We start from the raw sequence: 19,191 nt of genomic DNA, 5'->3' as shown, positions 1-19,191 counted from the left end.
AACATTCAAGGGTTCCTAGCAGAACAAGGAATAAGCATGCACTAACAGCGCCAGGACATCCAGCCATGAACGGACGGGCGGAACACATGGTCCGTTACGCAAAGGAAACACTACACAAATTGGGACCTGGGGATATACAAGAAAAGATAGACAAACTACTAAGTATACAACACATGACACCCAACACCACAACAAATAAACCCCCAGCAGAATTATTAATGGGAAGGAAACTAAGATCAAACCTAGACAGACTACACCCCACATATAGCCCAGAAAAGCCAGCAGACTCCTCCAGTAAGTGCCACACATTCAAAATGGGATCTAGTTTATGCAAAGAACTTCACGGGGGAACCATTGTGGATACTGGCAAAAAGAATCCAAATAATGGCCCCGGTCATACAGGGTAAACACCGAGGATGGGAGGAACTGGAGGAGACACGTGGTGACGGGAGATTTGAAGAGCCATCATTGTCTGCGAGCCGCGAGCAGCTGGCTATAAGTAAGGCTGCTGTGGTTTCTCCACTGCTCAATCCTAGAAGAAAATAAAGAATAGAAAAGGTCAACTGGGTCCAGAGTCACTTCCACGAATACAATGAAATTTGAAAGCTACTCCAGCACAGTGCCCCAAACACCACATCACAATCACACCACAAGTATTTAAAAATTAAAATAATTAAAAATAATAATAATAATAAAAATAAAAAACCTAGTCTAAAACCTATCTAAAACATTTAGTAAGTTAAACGGTTTAAAAATGCCACTGTATACATAGGACTAGATCACAAATGCGCTGTTTGATTTGAGACAATTATTGCCTTGGAAAAGAAACTCTCAGTCTATTAGTCCTCATTTTAAGACACCTATAACACCTCCCTGATGGTAACAGTTCGAAATATGAATGACCAGGATGAGAGCGGTCTGTGGAGAGTTTTAGTGTCCTAGAGAGGAGTCTGGTCTTTGCAATCTCTTCCAAAGAAGAAAGAGCAACCAATGATTTTTTTGTGCTGTGTTTATAACTCTGGAGCATCTTCTTATCCACTGCAGAGCATCCAACATATCACACTGTTACACAGTATGCCAAAATGCTCTCAATGGTAGAACAGTAAAAAATAACCAGCCAAATGGGTAGAATATACAAATAAGAATTGATGTATAGGTATAAAAGCAAATATATGTATTACTAAAGACACAATGCTGTTAATGTAAATAGAGATTTGTAATTTTGTTTTTAAAAATAAAATAAATAAAAAAAGAAGTGTCAGAGGGACACTGATCAAAAACTCATGCTCCTCCCAGGGTTGAAACCAGTGGTGGGATTCAAAATTTTTTACTACCAGTTCTGTGGGCGTGGCTTGGCTGGTGGGCGTGGCAGGAGAAGGTTACTGTAAAATCCCCATTCCCTCCCCACTCCACTCACCTGCTTTCCAACTCCGTTCTCCTGTGCAGGCCAACCAAAGAAGACCCAGCCGATCAGCTGGGACTCGGGAGGCGGAGAATAGATTGGGGTGGGGCCAATCAGAGGTGGTATTTGCCCGTTCTCCGAGCAACTCAAAATTTCCGCTACCGGTTCTCCAGAACTGGTCAGAACCTGCTGAATACCCACGTTCTCCAGAACTGGTCAGAACCTGCTGAATACCCACCTCTGATTGAAACAATACCTGGAAGGTGAGTTGAGGACAGGTCAGAGGAGAGACCAGGAGCAAGTAAGGCTGTTTGGTTTCCTCTATGGTGTGGAAGCAGAGAAGCAACCAGATTCTACAATGTAGAATTACAGGGTTGGATGGAACATTGGAGGTCATCTAGTCCAACCCCCTGCTGAAGCAGGAGACTTTATATAATTTCAGATAAATGGTTATCCAATCTCTTCTTAAAATTTTTCAGTGTTGGAGCATTTACAACTTCTCAAGTCAAACAGTTTCACTAGTTTATTGTTCTCACAGTCAGGAAATGTGTCTTTGTTTCCAGGTTATTTCTCTCCCTGATTCGTTTCCATCCATTGTTTCTTGTTTTGCCTTCAGATGCTCTGGAGAAGGAGTTGAACCCAGAGCCCCCCTTCTTATGTTTTAGCCTCCAGCTGTTTGTTGTTCTTTCATTTCTTTTCTGTTAGTAAGTATCAAGTCCAGTATAGCTGATCCTCTTATTCCATCCTCATCTTTTGGATGACAAAGTTATTAGCTTCTCCAGGGCTTCCTGCTCAAGCAAGGGATAAAACTAGAAGATCCCTTCCAGCTCTGTTGTTCTGTTATGGACTTGCTGTTGTTTTGGCAACGTTCTCGGACTAAAATAAAGCAAGGAAATTAAATGACACTATAATAATGATATACTATAATGCTGAATAGGTTATAATATGAATGTAAACTCAGTAAGAAATGTATACAAATATTATGTGCACAAGATATATGTACTCAGTCGATACACTGTGTCATTGAAAGATGGTTTTATTTGTTTTTGTTATAAAAATTTTAAAAAATTAAAAAAAATCTCGGACTGATCTGCCACTGTTTTTTCTGAGATGATTGTTTTTCTTACTTTTGTGTCTAGCCAAAAAGCATGGTATTTCCTATTGGTGCCCATCCATGTATTAACCAGTTGCACCCAAATAATAGCTCTTGAGGACCTTTTGTGATGTTCAGTTTGTATAGGTAGTCCTCGCTTACCATTTGTTTCCTGAGCCTTCAAAGTTACAATGGCACTGTGTAAGCAGATGTACACCTGATCCCCAAATCTGGCACTTGCTCAGTGACCACGTCTGCAGCTCCTGTGGTTTATGAAGGTGCAGGAAAAGGTGTGGGACCAATTAGGGTTCTGCCAACCAGTGCACATTTATGATGGTCGCAGCATCCCATCTTCAGAATCCCCACCTAACTTCTGAGAAGCAAAACCAGTGGGGATACCAGCAGGAAGTTGCAGGTTGAAATGTGAAATTGCCTTGCACAACCCACAGTGATTTGCTTAACAATGGCAGAGGAACAATGCTTCAATATTTGTTTTGTCATGTGCCTACCATAATGATTAAAAAAACTCTTTACATTTCCAACATTTATTTGAGGTGCCTTTAAACATTCTGGACAATATGTCCAGTGCTAGATACACACAGTATGTGATCTTTTAGAAGTTTTCTGATAGTTTGATGTGAATTTTAGAGGTTTCATCCACACATTCTCCCATTGTTTGAAGCATTATATTACATCCAAAGTTCTTTGCCCACTGAATCATAAAAAGCTTTACATACTCATCCCCCAAGTTAATTACAGTTTATAAACCTTAGCAATAGCACTGCCTTGGTGTGTCTTGACCTGATGTTACTGCCATGTCCTAAAATCTTGGGACTCGGTGGGAGTCAATTTTTTTAAACTATCGGTTCTGTAGACGTGGCAGGGGAAGGATATTGTAAAATCTCAGGTAAGAGGTGGTATTTGCCCGTTCTCCGAACTACTCAAACTTTCCACTACCGGTTCTCCAGAAGTGGTCAGACCCTGCTGAATACCACCTCTGCTTGGGAGCCACAGGAAATCAGCTTTAAAGTTTTGGGATGTAGAGATCTTTGATCTTCACTGAGAGTCACCCCTAAAAAAGCCGATTCTGTCAAAACATCAACTTTTAGGGCTGAGCTCATAACCAATCTTCGTTAAGATCCCATCCCATTTCACTGTTTCACTTGGCTCAATTGCAAAAGGTCGGTTGCTCGAAGTCAAAAACGACTTAATAGCCTTTAATCAGTGGAAATATGTTGCAAGCGCCTTAGGTGGAGACGGGACAAGCGTGTTTTTCTGCCTATCTGGAGATTAGTAGGCAACATTTGCGCCTACAAAACCGACAGCACAGCCGGAGGTTTCTGTAGTTGAGCTTAAACGAGTTTAAAACCATCGAGTACTGTACTGCTAGAAAGGTTGGAAGGCGAGGGGAAGAGTAGAAGAAAGTCCAGTTCGCCGAGCTTCCTCTTCCGGATGGCTCATGGGAGGAAGGTGGTGGGCAGAGCGGCTTCGGTGCTCTTCCACGGATCGAAGCAGCAGCTGGTAAGTGAGTTGGGGACCTCAGGTGCGGGGAGAGTCCGAGAGCAGATTCGGTTCCCTCCACGGCCTGGAAGCAGAGAAGCAACTGGGCTGAAGCGTGTCAGTTGCTGCTGCTGCTGCTGCTGCAGGTTCTTTCTCTCCCCAGATCGGAGCCCGCTGGGGCTGCACGCTGTGAAACTTGGTGGCTGCAATTTTCTGCTGGGGGGTAAGATTTAAAAAGCCTCTTTCAAGTTGAAGGTGGATCCTTTGGGAATGGCTCCCCTCCAGAGGTTGTGGGGGCTTCCCATCGCTGGAGGCTTGTGACAGAGTAACACAGCTGCAAAGAACCTTGGAGGTCTTAATAATCATTTCAGACCAATGGCTGTCCCGTCTTTGTTTCAAAGCCACCAGTGAAGGAACACTCACAGCCTCTGGAGGGAGGCTATTCCCGAAGAACCAACCTTAACTCAAAAGAAACTTTTTAAATCATCCAGGCAGCAGAAAACTGCAGCCATTCTGTTCCACTGGCTAATTGTTCTCACTGTGAGGAAATGTTTCCTTAGTTGTAGGTTGCTTCTCTCCTTTGATTAGTTTCCATCCATTTGTTCTTGTTTTGCTTTCTGGTGCTTTGGAAAATAAGTTGACCCCTCCTCAAGTATTGCAACACTGCTACTATGTGACCCCCTAGTCTTTTCTTTCACTAGACTAGACATACCGATTCCTGTAACCCTCCTTTATATGGTTTAGCCTCCAGCCCATTAATTATCCCTATTGCTCTTCTCTGTGCTTTTTTATACGCCTTTTTAATATTGTGTTGATGAAAACTGGTTGCAGTTGTGATCCAAGTGTGATCTTAACCAAAGGATTATAAATTGGCACTAATACATCATGTGATCTTGATTCTATCCCTCGGTTTAGGCAGCCAGAGTTTCTCAAACTTCTTGAGTTGTTTTCCCCTTTAAGATTTTCATCCATGGAATCCTTCCCAAGCTGTCTCTTGGTTTGTTAAAATCAACTGTTTTAAAGTCTAAGACAGTGGTTCCCAAACTTTTTCGGTCCACCGCCCCCTTGGTGCTACAAACTCATCCTCAGTGCCCCCCCCACCCAGGGGAGAGATTCAAATTTCTGTGGGTGTGGCCTAATTTGAGGGTGTGACTTGCTGGTCACCTGACTGGGTGGGCGTGACTTGCTGGTCACCTGACTGGGTGGGTGTGGCTCACTGGTCACGTGACTGGTGGCGTGGCTTGCTGGTCACATGACTGGGTGGTGTGGTGTGGTGACTGGCAAACCAAATACAAGTGGTCCTCACTTAATGGCTGATTGCTTAGCAAGTTTTCTAATTTATGACTGGCCTCCCCAGAACTACTTGACCTGTTTTTGGAGTTTTGACAGTCATGCAAACAAACACATATACACATACTCCCTTCCAACTCTGCTGGAGTAGGTCATTGGACTAGAATCAGCAAAGCAACTCTGATTAGATTCTAGTAGTGAATAAAATCTAATCAGAGATGCTTTGCCAATTCTTGTTGATTTGTTTTATTTGTGCTTCTTTATTTTATGTTGCTGAATTGCATTGACATGTCCGTCCCTTCTTGTGCACAACCCAGAAGCTTTTGTGATTCTTTGCAGCAAAAATTACTGACCTCTGGCTTTGCTCTACTTTTCAAACATGCCGCCACTGCCGCATTCTAGGTGCCGGCACTGCAGGTCCACCCCATTGAGCCCGCTGCACTGGAGGGACCTGCCCAAGCAAGTCCGAGCAGAGCGGTGCACCAAATCAATGGGGTGAGCCTGGGAGAGGGAAAGAGAGAGAGAGAAAAAGAAAGAAAGAGAGAAGGAAGAAAAGAAAGAGAAAACAGAAAGAAAGAAAAAGGGACAAAGAAAGGAGGGATGGAGGTATGGAGGAGGGAGGGGAGAGAGGGAGAGAGAGAGACCTGTTGCATCAGATTGAAATGAGGCCTAGTTTTGAGGCCCTTTTCCACACTGAAACATCTTTGCCAGCACATTGAAATATCTTTGGCTTCTATTAATTAAAGGTTTTGTGGATGAAACATGGCCAAGACTATCAGGAAGCTCTCACATTTTGTTGAGGCTTTAAACAGGATCCATTGGACCAGACCTCCACCCTAAAAAATTACTTTTCCCCAATGTGTTACAGTGCCAATTCTGAAGAAGGAAAAACTAAAATGTATTGGTGAATTACAAAGAGAACACACACACACACTCCCTTCTAACCCTGCTGGAGCAGATGATTGGACTAGATATCTCATTATCTTTCTCCTCCCTCCCTCCTTTTATTTCTTTTTCAAGAGACACACACACACAACAACACACACCTTAACTTGTGAGCAGGTTTCTGCCCCTTCCTTCCATCCCCCCTTTTCTTTGTCCCTTTTTCTTTCTTTCCCTTTCTTCTCTTCTTCCTTCTCTTTCTCTCTCTCTCTCTTTCCTTTCTCTTTCCCTCTCTCAGGCTCACCCCATTGACTTCATGCACCGCTCTGTTCGGACTTGCTTGGGCAGGTGCCTCTGGTGCAAGAGGCTCAATGGGGTGGACCTGCAGGGCCTTGCTCTCCTTTCCCAACACTGCATTCGTGGCGAGGCCCTGCCACCCCAAACACGGCGGCGGCAGGATGTTTGAAAAGGAGAGCAAGGCCACTCTGTCTTTGCTCTTCTTTCCCAACGCTGCATTCGGGGCAAGGCCCTGCGGGATCACCCCGTTGAGCTCCTTGCACCAGAGCGTGCAAGTCAATGGGATGATCCTGCGGGGCCTCGCCTCGAACACGGCAGCAGCGGGATTTTTTTTCACCCCTAAATTGTGCCCCGCCGCTCGCCTCCAGCGTCCCCCTGCCAGCCCCCTTTGCCTCTCAGCGCCCCCTAAGGCATCCCACCGTCCCCCGGGGGGCAGTACTGCCCACTTTGGGAACCACTGGTCTAAGACGTTCGTTTTACTTTGCTCTATGGCTTGTGTCTGCCTTATATCGAATTCCAGTATGACATGGTCACTCTCCTCCAAATTACCAGCAATTTCAAACCACCACCCCCTCTATAATTTCATCTCTGCCAGTAAGAATTTAGATCACTTTAGGAGACCCCTAGTTCCCTCTTCTACCTTTTGGACGACAAAGTTAGGAATCTAATGGAATTTAAGGACAGGGAATATAAGACAAGGCTGTCAAACTGGCGGCCTGCGGGCCAGATAAATCACATGCAGGCCACGCCTACCCCAGCTCCGCAAAGTGGGAAAACGTCATGAAATGTCATGTGATGGCAACGTGACATGGCAAGTTCGACCCCCGTGCTTTAAGACAAGATTGGTCAGCCATTTGTCCGGAATGATATAAGGCATATGAGAAGGAGATTGAACTAGAAGACCTCCAAGGTCCATTACAACTCATAACTTATTCTGTTAGGGACTTGCTATTCTCTTGGCAACACAATTGGACTGATTCTGCCACTAGTCTTTTTCTGGGATCTTTGTTTTTTTTAACTTCCATGTCTTGCCAATAAGCACAGTATTTTCTATTGGTGCCTCATCCATGTATTAACCAGGTTCAAACTGTTCTTTTTTTTAAAAAAAAAAAAAAAGCTATTGAGAACCTTGGGGTGTTCAGTTGTATAAGTAGTCCTCGCTTACCATTTGTTCCCTGAGCCTTTAAAGTTACAGTGACACTATAAAAGCAGGTGTACACCTGGTCCAGAAATCTGTGTTCATCGGTGACCTGAATAAGTCAGCACTTCCTGTGGTTATGAAGTTGCAGGAAGAGGAGAGACACCGACTTGGGTTCTGCCAACCGTTGTACATTTATGATGGCTGCAGCATCTCACACTCAGGATCCCTATTTGTGAGCTAGATTCTGACACGCAAAATTAGTGGGAATGCTGGCAGGAAATTGCAAGTTGCAGTTTGTGAAATTGCCTTTAAGAACCCACAGGGATTTGCTTAACAATGGCAGAGGAACAGATGTAAATTGGCACGGTCATGTGACATCAGGCTTCAGAACCGGCTGCATAGTGACACAGAAGCCAGTCCCAATTGCACTCAGTAACTCAGGACTGCTTGAATTGGGATGTCACCAGACTATAGGCAGTATTTTCTACTCTTTATTTGCAGCTGACGACTTTCATGAGCAAAACTGGTGCTTCAAAACTTGCAGAGGCTTTAGGCAACATTTCATCAGTTAAAGCCCCACATCTCTAAATTTAGCTCAGAAAGTTTGACTGTAACCATTTTGGGACATTTTGTCAGGCTGAAAACTCATGGAGCTTCCACATATATTCATTTGCTTCCACATATATTCATTTGGTTTTTGTAGCCGTATTTCTTGTTAGAGTTTGCAGCAGAAATTCAAGTCCAGAAAACACACAGATGACTGACTCAGCAGGATTCATTAAACTTCTTTTTATATAAAATAATATGGGTAAAGTTTACAATACCATTTGTAGTTTCTCTCAGTGTAACATAAGCAAAAAACACAAGCAAGTTAGTTTTTCTTTCACTTTAGAGCTGAGCACAGAACAGAGATAAACCACGTCCAGATTCTCTCTTTAAGTTTCAGCCCCCAATTCACCTCTCATTGGTTGACCTTGTTACTAAGCTGTATTCCAGTTCATGAATATACTCTGACATTTCTTTCTGAATGTATACATCTACAATTATATAATCTATCCCCAGTACATCCAGATATATTTGATGATAACTCTTTGCAGTGCTAAGAATTTGTGATTGACCCAAGTCAACAACATAATTTCATGGTTGAATAGATATCTTGGTAGTCTTCCATGTATCAAATGAATCATAATTAATGTAAGAGGTTATTATTCTAGCATGTGACATGTTTCTTTTTCACTGTAATGTATTTTTTTTTCACATCTTCTCCAACCATTTTATACACAATTAAAGTTACACTTTTCTTTGAAACTTGTAGAGAAAGAGGATGGCAATAAGAACACTCTGGACAACTGAGAATAACAAGCAACGTTGAAAAGGAAATAAAATTGATCCAGAAATCAAAATATATTCAATTTTCTTCAGAAAACCACACAATTTTCCTTCTCCAGCAGCTGATAGACAAAAGAGAGAAATCTAACATGAGATTTTGAGCGGGAAAAAGGAGAGTATACGAAACTCAAGGATACATTGCATGAAAGATCAAGGAATATTATTTTTCATTCAGAAAAAAACTGAAATATCTGGAAGTTAGCGGGGAGGAAAAGGTCTCATTGGGCACAGTGCATAGGGCAAACAATGATGCAGGCCTTGCTCTGGGAAGAAACGAACAGCTTGAATCAAAGCACTACCGAATAAGGGATCATCTATACTTTTGACCTCAAGAATATCAGTTGGAGAAAAGCTCCATAGATCTGCTTATTGTAGGAAAAGCACAGATTGCAAATCATAGCTGATTACGCAAGATCTAAACTGGAGAAAAGCCATACAAATTATCTGAATATGACAAAAGATTTAGTCAGAACAGCTCCCTTGTGGTTCATGGAACAACCCATATAGGGGAGAAGCCATACGAGTGCTTCCGATGTGGTGAATATTTTAGCGAGCATGGCAACATGGTGATACATCACAGGACACCTATCACATAAGAGTGTCCAGATGGTGTGAAAGTTTCATTGGAAATTACCACCTCACAAGACAACACAGGAGAGAAACCCTTTGAATGCCCTATCTGTGGGAAAGGTTTTAGTCTGAATTGCCGCTCATGAGATACTAGAGAACTCACATGGGGAAAAAATACATTTGAATGTCCTTTCTGTGGGAAAGATTTCAGTTACAATTCCAGCCTGCTGGCACACCAGAGAACTCATGCGGGATAGAAACCCTTTGAATGTACTGATTGTGGGGAAAGTTTCAGTCGGAATTATAAGCTGGTGACACAGCAGAGGACTCATACAGGAGAGAAACCATTTGGAATGTCCAGATTGTGGGAAACGTTTCAGTGAGAATTATGAGCTGGTGATACACCAGAGGACACACACACAGGAGAGAAACCATTTGAATGTCCTGGTTGTGGGAAAAGTTTCAGTCAGAATTCCAACCTGGTGAAACACCAGAGAACTCACACAGGAGAGAAACCCTTTGAATGTCCTGGTTGTGGGAAAAGTTTCAGTTACAATTCCAGATACACCAGAGGATTCACTCTAGGGAAAAAACCATATCAGTGTCCAGATTGTGTGAAAAGCTTCCTTTGGAATTTTGAGCTGTTGAGACACCAGAGAACTCACACAGGAGAGAAACCATACAAGTGTCCAGACTGGGAAAGATTTCAGTACTAAGGATAGCCTTATAAATCATGTCCTTATACACACAGGGGAGAAAACATTTAAGTGCCTTGAGTGTGGACGGTGCTTCAGGAAACATTCCACCCTTATTGCACCCTTATCCTAAAGTGATGAGTGATGGCCTAAAGTGATGAGTGTAGAGAAGGCTTGAATTTTAAGTCCAGCTGAGAAATTGACTCTTATTTGACTACAAAGAATTTGCTTGATTGTTTTTGTCATCAAATATGCCATAGTATTAGATGGGAAGGAGGAAAGAAAAAATTGGAACATGTTAGTTTGATAATGGCTATCTGGCTGGCCATCAGCAGCAGAAGTAGCTGGATATTTATTTCTGCCGAAATGGTGCAATTCAGCAAAAATCTTTTTAGGAGGGTTCTCTCCATTTTTATCAATAATAAATGATAGAAATGCCCCATGCAGAGTCCCAGCCTTCTTCTCCCTGGGTATCCTCAAGATTTTCCACCCAAAATTTCCCAGGCAGAATCTCTTTGGGATAAGAGCACTTAGGCTATAGTTAGAGATTGCGGCTCCTCATACAAGGGGAAAACAAGAGGAAAGAGAAATCGTTTATCTTTTCCTAACAATTCCATAGGGTTCAGCGTTTTATCTTTTCCTAACAATTCATTGAACCAAGCATGTCTGCTCAAATTGTGAATGAGACATGCAAATGGAAGAAACCATATGAATAGCAAGTGTATTGGAGGAGTTTGAGGCAATGACAAAAGCAGTGTAAAATTTCAGATGTAAAGGCTGTTCCGCCTTGCAGGTGACCTTCATCGAGAAGAGCTATAGGACTACTGAGTTGAGGAGAAAAGGGATGGTGGTTTTGAGCACAGGATCTCCAGCATTATTCGCAAGTCCTGCTGTGATCTCCTTCACTTGGAGGTGCCTCCTTGTTAGTCTTTGATGGCTGGGAGGTGTGAGCAGAACCAAGGTATTGATACTTTTGTGGTTCCCCCCTTGATAGGAAAACGTGAGGAAAAAAATTGTCCAGTAGGTAATGTTTCATTTCTAAAACAGCATTGCATAAGAAGCATGAATAGATCTTGGGGCGGTGGGAGGAAAGTTTCGGCGTTTTTGTAAACATTGGGACAATAAAGCTCTCTTTCCAACACAGGAGAGACCTTTCCTGTTCTTTCACGTCTCTCCCAGGATTCCTTAATTTGTTTCAAAAATTCCTTCAGTTAAAGTGGAACATCATTTGTGGCAGCAAAACTGATATTTTAGCTACGCAGATGGATTATCCTGATTTTGTTGGGATTGGAAGACACCAAAGCGTTCCAAGCTTGTTTATTTCACCAACAAGATTCAGAAAGACAGGTCACATTGCATCTGATCCCTTTGAAGGATATTCGGTGACCAGGAGATGATCAGGATTGGCCTGTGGAGAAACCAAGAGGTCCCTTGGCCTGAGTCTCAAGCTCCAAGTGACCCGGAATTTAACTATGTGCAAAATTTCTACAATTTAAAATAGTAAAAGGCTTAATATGTTTAATCACTTTTCTTTTTTCTCTTTCTTTGGCGTGTCCTATTTTAGTGCACATCTTTATCATGTCTCATTTTATTATGGTTAGGAGTTGGAAACTCTTCCAACGATCCCAAAGCCTCTGAATCTCTTAAATAAAGCCAACCGAAGAGTCAGAGGGAATGATCTACATGTCAGCGTTCCAAGTAACAGGCCCAATGAAATCAAAACTCTACGGCTTGAATTCTCCTCGAAGTAATTGTTTATTAGGAATGCCATATTGGCATAGTTGGTGAACATGAGGTTCTCCCCACCCAAATCAAAACCCAAAGGTCTTGTCACAGACCTTCTTCGGCTACCTCGGTCCACGCTCTTCCAAACGCCTGGTGGGAAGGTCCTTGGGTCCCACGGGAAAGAATGTTATTTTATTGATAACTCCCCCAGTTATCTCTACCTCCCCCCTCATATTCCCCCAGCAGCAACTGACTTGCTGTGGCAGCCCTGAAGATTTTCAAAATAGTTTCAGGGCTGACAGCATGTTTTAGTTCACCCTAGAGGAGAAAAGCACATCCACCCAGAATCATATGAGCTTGTATGAAACTGAGGGAAGATTAGGGGGAAGAGGAGGGAGAGAGCAAAGGGTGCTCACATCACCTGCCTCTTCGGAGTGTCTTGCATGCACCAGCCCTCATGGCCGACATTTAAGCAAAAGGATGTTTTTGGCGAACAGAGGTGCAACCCCATGAGATGATTCGGAGTGAGGGGCGGGGGTCCTCGGCCTCCAAATAAGGTTTCTTTTACACCGAAGTCCTTTTTCATCAACCATTGCTTCCCACGCTTGTCCTTCCTACAATCCCGCCCACCTCGCAGGTTCACTCACTCTCAAGTGCCCGTTGCTCCCAGTATTGCTGTCGGGGTTATCCCCTTTGTTGTCTCTGTTGGAGCGCTCTGTGGTGCTCCAAAGCCTGCCGCTATTGCCTCCTCCCTCGCAGAGAGGCTGAAATGCGGAGGGCTGAGGGTGACATTGTGTGTATTTTCCCCACCAGCACCATGGGTAGACCATGAAGTCGCTGAAGCCTAGGATGGTAGGTATAGGTGGCGGTCATTCTGTTCAATGCTGCCGCCCACAAAGATAATAAGGTGGTGGAGGGAGACCTGTTCTGGGCCTGCCGTGCTCAGCCGAAGGGTACAGTCCACCTGGGGGTGGGGGGAGGGCGAGGCTCGGCCACCTTTTGCTTGGCTCTTGGCTTCCACAGGGCCTCCAGGTGCTCGCCCTCCCTCCCCTCTGTTTTGGGTCTCATATCTAGCCCACAACAAAGGGATGTGCCGCTTTCAGGCCAGCCTAGCCAGCAAGTGGCCCTCAGAGGAGAGTGCTGCACTGGGGCTGAGTCCGCCGTATTCCTAGAAAGGATGGGAGGAAAGGAGAAGCACAGAGGAGAAGCACTTCCTCTTCTGGATGACCGATGGGAGGAAGGTGGTGTGCACAGTGGCTTTTGTGCTCTTCTAAGGAACAAAGCAGCAGCTGGAAGGTGAGTTGAGGCTAGGCTGAAGCATAGCAGCTGCTGGTGCATGTTCCTTCCCTCCCCAGATTGAAGCCCACTGGTACTGTAAACTCTGAAACTGGTGGCTGCAATCTTCCGGTGGGAAGATTTTAAAAATCTGTTTCAAGTTAAGGTTGATTCTTTGGGAATGGCTTCCCTCCACATGTTATCAGTGCTCCATCGCTGGAATGAGCTGAAACTTCTACCCCTCTCCTCTGCTCGTTTCAGACAAGTGGCTGTGCAGTCTCTTTTTTAAAAAAGCCACCACTGATGGAGCTCCCACAACTCCTGAAGAAAAGCTGTTCCACTCGTTAATTGTTGAAGAAAAGCTGTTCCACTCGTTAATTGTTCTCACTGTCAGTATTGTGTCCTGGGAAAGGAGTTTGTCATAACAGGAAGTTCTAGGTTGCTTCTCTCCTCGATTAGTTCCATCCATTGCTTCTTGTCTTGCTTTCTGGTGCTTTGGAAACCAAGTTGACGACATCCTCTTCTTTATGTCAACTCCTCAAGTATTGGAACTCTGTTCATCCATTCGGTGTTTGTATTTTTACTTCCATGTCTTGCCAATAAGTATGGTTATTTTCTCTATCATCCATGTATTAACCAGGTTCAGTTATGCTTAATCCAGCATTTTCTAATAAATAGCTATTGAGGACCTTTTGGCATCTTTCATTGCACAGGTAGTTCTCACCACTTCTTCCCTGAGCCTTCAAAGTTACTATGACATGGGATGTCAGCAGAGGGGTTGTGGAAAGTGTTTTCTGCTCTTATTTGTAGCGGAGGGCTTCCATGAGCAAAGGCGTTGCTTCAAATCTTGCAGAGGCTTTAGGCATCATTCCATCAGTTTAAACCCACAGATCCCTAAATTTAGCTCAGAAGGTTTGACTGTAACCATTTGAGGATATTTTGTCAGGTTTGAAAGACAGATTTTCACCATGTATACATACATACATACATATATAGGTGGATGTATCTATTTCTTTCTATAGGCATATATCTGCAATTATATAATCTATATCCAGTACTTCCAGATATATTTCATGGTAACACTTTGCACTGCTAAAAAAAATTGTGATTGACCCCAATCAACAACTGAATTTGAATGGAAATTTGAACATGCAGCTCAGTAATCCTCCATGTATCAAATGAACCATAAATAATGTAAGAGGTTATTCCAGTATAGGGGCATGTTTCTTTTTCATTGTAATATATAATATAATATTTATGTTATGTAATATAATTTCTTATTTTTTCACATCATCTCTAACCATTTTATAAACAATTAAAGTTCCGCTTTTCTTTGAATCTTACAGACAAAGAAGATGGCAATAAGAACACTCAGGACAACTGCAAATAACAAGCGACATTGAAAATGGAAGAAAATCAAGCCAAAAATCAAAATATTTTCCATTTCCTTCAGAAACCACACACAATTCTCCTCCTCCTCCAGAACTTTAGACAAAAGAGAGAAAATCAAGAAAGAATAAACAGATTATGCAGAACTCAAGGATAAATTACGTGAAAAGTCAAGGGAGGTTCATTCAGCAAAAGAGAAATATTTGGAAGTCAGTGGGGAGGAAAAGGTCAATAACAAGAGTCACGTAGAACACACAGGAATGCAGGCCTCTCCTTGTGAGGAAGAAAACTGCTTGAATTAAAGCAACACTAAACAAGACATCGTCCGTATTTTTATCCTCCTCAAGAATATCAGCTATGGAAAAGCTACATAGATTTGCCTATTGCACAGGTGGCAAATCACAGCTGATTATGTACTAGAAGAGCCAGAAAGGAGAAAAGCCATAAAAATTACCTCAATGCGGCCAAATCTTGTCAAAAAGCTCCCTTAGGGTTCATAGAAGCACCCACACAAGAGAGAAGCCATAAAAGTGCTCCCAATGTAGTAAATGCTTTAGTGAGCATAGCAATGTGGTTATACAACAGAGGTCTCATATCAGGGACAAAATGTGTGAGTGTGCAGATTGTGTGAAAGTTTCATTAGAAATCCCCAGGTCATGAGACACCAAAGGACTCACACACAAGAAAAACCATTTGAATATCTTTTGTGTGGGAAAAGTTTCAGTGAGAATTCCAGTCTGGTGAAGCATCCAAGGACTCACACAGAAGTGAAACCGTTTGGATATCTTGATTGTGGAAAAATTTTCAGTCATAATTCCATTCTGATTATACATCAGTAGATTGACTCTAGGAAAAACTGTATGAAAAGAAAAGGATTATGGGAAAAGCTTCATTAGAAATTTCCATCTCCCGAGACACCAGAGAACTCACACAGAAGAGAAACCCTTTGAATGTCCTGACTGGGAAAACTTTCAGTTGTAATTCTAACTTGGTGATACACCAGAGGAATCAAAAAGGAGAAAACCCTTTCACTGTCGTGACTGTGGGAGAATTCCAGCCTGGTAATACATCAGAGGATTCACTCCATGGAGAAACCCTATGAGTGTCGAGAATGTGGGAAAGGTTTTATTAAAAATTCCCACCTCATGAGACACCATAGGACTCACACAGGAGAGAAACCCTTCGAATGTCCTCTCTGTGGGAAATATTTTAGTGATAATTCCAGCCTGGTGAAACACCATAGGACTCACACAGGAGAGAAACCCTTTGAATGTCCTCTCTGTGGGAAACGTTTTAGTGATAATTCCACGCTGGTGAAACACCAGAGAACTCACACAGGAGAAAAACCTTTTCAATGTCCTGATTGTGGGAAACGTTTCATTAGAAATTCCCACTTCATGATACACCAGAGAATTCACACAGGAGAGAAACCCTTTGAATGTCCTATCTGTGGGAAAAGTTATAGTGATAATTCCAGCCTGGTGAAACACCAGAGGACTCACACAGGAGAAAAACCCTTTGAATGTTCTGACTGTGGGAAAAGATACAGTCAGAATTCCTACCTGGTAATACATCAGAGGATTCACACAGGAGAAAAACCCTTTGAATGTCCTGACTGTGGAAAAAGGTTCAGTCAGAATTCCTCTCTGGTAGTACACCAGAGGATTCATACAGGAGAAAAACCCTTTGAATGTCCTATCTGTGGGAAAAGTTTCAGTCACAATACCAGCCTGATGAATCACCAGAGTACCCACACTGGAGAGAAACCTTTTGAATGTCCTGATTGTGGAAAAAGTTTTAGCCAAAATTCCCACCTCATGAGACACCAGAGGACTCACCCAGGAGAGAAACCCTTTGAATGTCCCATTTGTGGGAAAAGTTTCAGCGAGGATTCCTATCTCATAATACACCAGAGGACTCACACAGGAGAGAAACCCTTTGAATGTTCAGATTGTGGGAAAAGTTTCAGTCGAAATTCCTACCTTATGAACCACCAGAGGACTCACACAGGAGAAAAATCCTTTCAATGCCCAGATTGTGGGGAAAGTTTTGTTAGAAATTTTCATCTCATGAGACACCAGAGGATTCACACAGGAGAGAAACGCTTTAAATGTCCGGATTGTGGAAAAAACTTCAGTCAAAATTCCCACCTCATGAGACACCAGAGGACTCACACAGGAGACAAACCCTTTGAATGTCCTGATTGTGGGAAAAGTTTCAGTCAGAATTCCCACCTCATTAACCATCAGAGTACTCACACAGGAGAGAAACCCTTTGAATGTCCTGACTGTGGGAAAAGTTTCAGTCGAAATTCCCACCTCATGAATCACCAGAGGACTCACACAGGAGAGAAACCTTTTGAATGTCCTGATTGTGGGAAAAGTTTTAGTCGTAATTCCTATCTTGTAATACACCAGCGGACTCATACCATGGAGAAATCTTTCAAATGTCCAGTCTGTGGACTTTACTTCAAGCATAAATCATACCTAATTGCACACAAGGAAATCCACATGAGGCAAAAGTTGAGTTTAGAATAGTCTTGAATTTCATTTGTGATCTCCCATTCATAAAGTGTAGTTGAGAAATTGACTGTTTGAATTCTGGCCTGGTTCTTTTTCAAACTTTTCTCAGGATTAAGTGGGTAGAGAGAAAAAGAAAGTGGTTATCAGCAGAATCTTCTGGATATTTTCTTTTGCAGAAGTAGTGTAATTTCTCAAAAAGAATTTTGGATGGTTTTGTATGTTGATTATGGACCCACAAGTGGAATTTCACTACCTTGGTTTTGCTCAGATTTTAAGCCTCAGAATTCCCCACCAGCATAAAAATAGTCCTCTAGATAAAACTATTATGGGTCTTGCAATTACAGTTGTATGTTGCAACAACTGTTAAGTGAGATTGCTTTCCTTAACCAGCCAAATCCCCTTGCTCTCCCTAAGGGAGTTACTAATCGAATGTGCAAGTTTAATAAATCAAATGTGCAAGACTTGTGGAAGTGGGTGCCATTTTGCCACCCTGTGCACACTGTCATACAGAAGACAGACAAATCTGTTTTGCTACCTTAACATAAGGAAAAAAATGTACAGTAGAAAATGTTCCTTTTGAATTATGTTACAATTATCAGTAGATTTTAACATGTAAAAATGGGTATTGTCAGTGTTGCTATGAACATTGGGGCAAGGCAAGATGCTCAAAGTTGCCTCAAACTGTGAGATGAGTATTAAGTTTAATAATAAATGAATTTAATAATAAAAAGGTAATGTAAAGCACATTTCCCAATTCTTTGTCAGTGATGAGGACTCCATACATACAGTGGGTTTCGAGTGCACTACAATTATATGGTATACTTGGACTTCAGCAAAACATTTGACAAGATGAACCACAGTTTACTTCTAGCTAATATAGAACAATGTGGGATAGACAAAACCTGCACCAGGTGGATTCGCAGTTGAGTGACAAACCACACTCATTCAATAGTCCTCAATGAAGTAGATCTACATGGAGAGAAGTATGCAGTTGGGTACCTCAAGGTTTGGTCTTGGGCCCAGTACTCTTCAACATCTTCATAAATGATTTAAATGAGGAGATAGAAGAGGAACTCATGAGATTTGCAGATGACACCAAGTTTGAAACTGAACAAGGAGAGATTTAACCTGGAAATAAGGAGAAACTTTCTGACAGAGAGAACAATCAACCAATGGAACAGCTTGCCCTGGGAAGTTGTGGGAGCGCCATCACTTGAGACTTTTAAGAAGAGATTGGACTGCCATTGGTCAGAAACTCACCTGAGAAGCAGAAGCTCACTCCCACCTTTGTTAATGGGTGGGCCATTAAGGCCTGGGCCAGAGTATTCAACATAACAAACACCACTACCCATCTCACCATCTGGCCTGGGAAGATTGCATCAGTCAGCACTCAGGTGAAGCCATGTGGTCCAGACAAAGACTACAAAGTTAGCTGAGACCTCCACCCCTGGGAGTCTGACAGCCAATGGGATACATTTCTTAAACAGGAACAGGAAATACTAAGGTGGGGCCCGACAGAGGGTATATAACCAAGGGTCTCTCAGCATCTTGGCCCTTTCTTCTTTTCTTTCACCCAACATCTTGAAGCATGTGATCTTCCCTTTCACTTTGGGGCTCCAAGTCATGTGGTCCTGTCGACCAATAAACCATCTTTCCAAACAGCCTCCATGTTTCCAGTGTCCACTTGGAACCGAACCCAGAAGGATATTTCTTCCAACAGAAATGGAAAGATGGTTTAATGGTAGACAGGATCACATGCCTTGGAACTCTTGGGTAAAGAAAAGGGAAGAGATGCTGAGAGTCCCTGGGTTTTATGCTCTCTGTTGGGATTTGAATTTGAGCTTGTATACTGATTGGTTGTCAGACTCCCATGGGGCCATGCAGGGGCAACTCTGTAGGCTGTCCTGAGTCCCAGGCTTGGTTGAGCCTTGCTGGATGATGTAATGAAAGGGCTTTGGTATTCCTATTATGGGTCTGCCTGAAAGAGGTAGATCTTTGTTATGTAGAATAGACTGGCCCAG

The 19,191-nt window shown here is 42.7% G+C and overlaps 1 protein-coding gene across 3 annotated transcripts; it reads left to right on the top strand.

Annotated features, from left to right (window-relative positions):
- Positions 1–3,915: 3,915 nt before the first annotated feature.
- Positions 3,916–17,235, top strand: LOC113451832 (uncharacterized). Of its 3 annotated transcripts, XM_087928258.1 has the most exons (3): positions 3,941–4,016; positions 11,053–11,220; positions 14,606–17,235. In XM_087928258.1, exon 3 carries the CDS (start codon positions 15,734–15,736, stop codon positions 17,183–17,185), a length of 1,452 nt encoding a protein of 483 aa, XP_087784384.1. In that variant the 5' UTR covers positions 3,941–4,016; positions 11,053–11,220; positions 14,606–15,733; the 3' UTR covers positions 17,186–17,235. The 3 variants fall into 3 exon arrangements, with proteins under 3 accessions (XP_026579014.1, XP_087784384.1, XP_026579015.1); XM_026723229.2 differs by lacking the exon at positions 11,053–11,220 and having other exon boundaries at positions 3,916–4,016; XM_026723230.2 differs by lacking the exon at positions 11,053–11,220 and having other exon boundaries at positions 3,946–4,020.
- Positions 17,236–19,191: the final 1,956 nt, after the last annotated feature.

The sequence above is a fragment of the Pseudonaja textilis genome, chromosome 2 (genome assembly GCF_049901715.1).
Source record: "Pseudonaja textilis isolate UNSWEBS1 chromosome 2, rPseTex1.2, whole genome shotgun sequence".
NCBI classification, from domain to species: domain Eukaryota; kingdom Metazoa; phylum Chordata; class Lepidosauria; order Squamata; family Elapidae; genus Pseudonaja; species Pseudonaja textilis.
Note: the sequence above shows the minus strand (reverse complement) of the source record. Positions and strands in the feature narration are given on the sequence as shown.

What these genes read in the sequence shown, in the direction of transcription:
- LOC113451832 (XM_026723229.2), top strand. Translation starts at nt 15,734, where the DNA reads ATGGAGAAACCCTATGAGTGTCGAGAATGTGGGAAAGGTTTTATTAAA.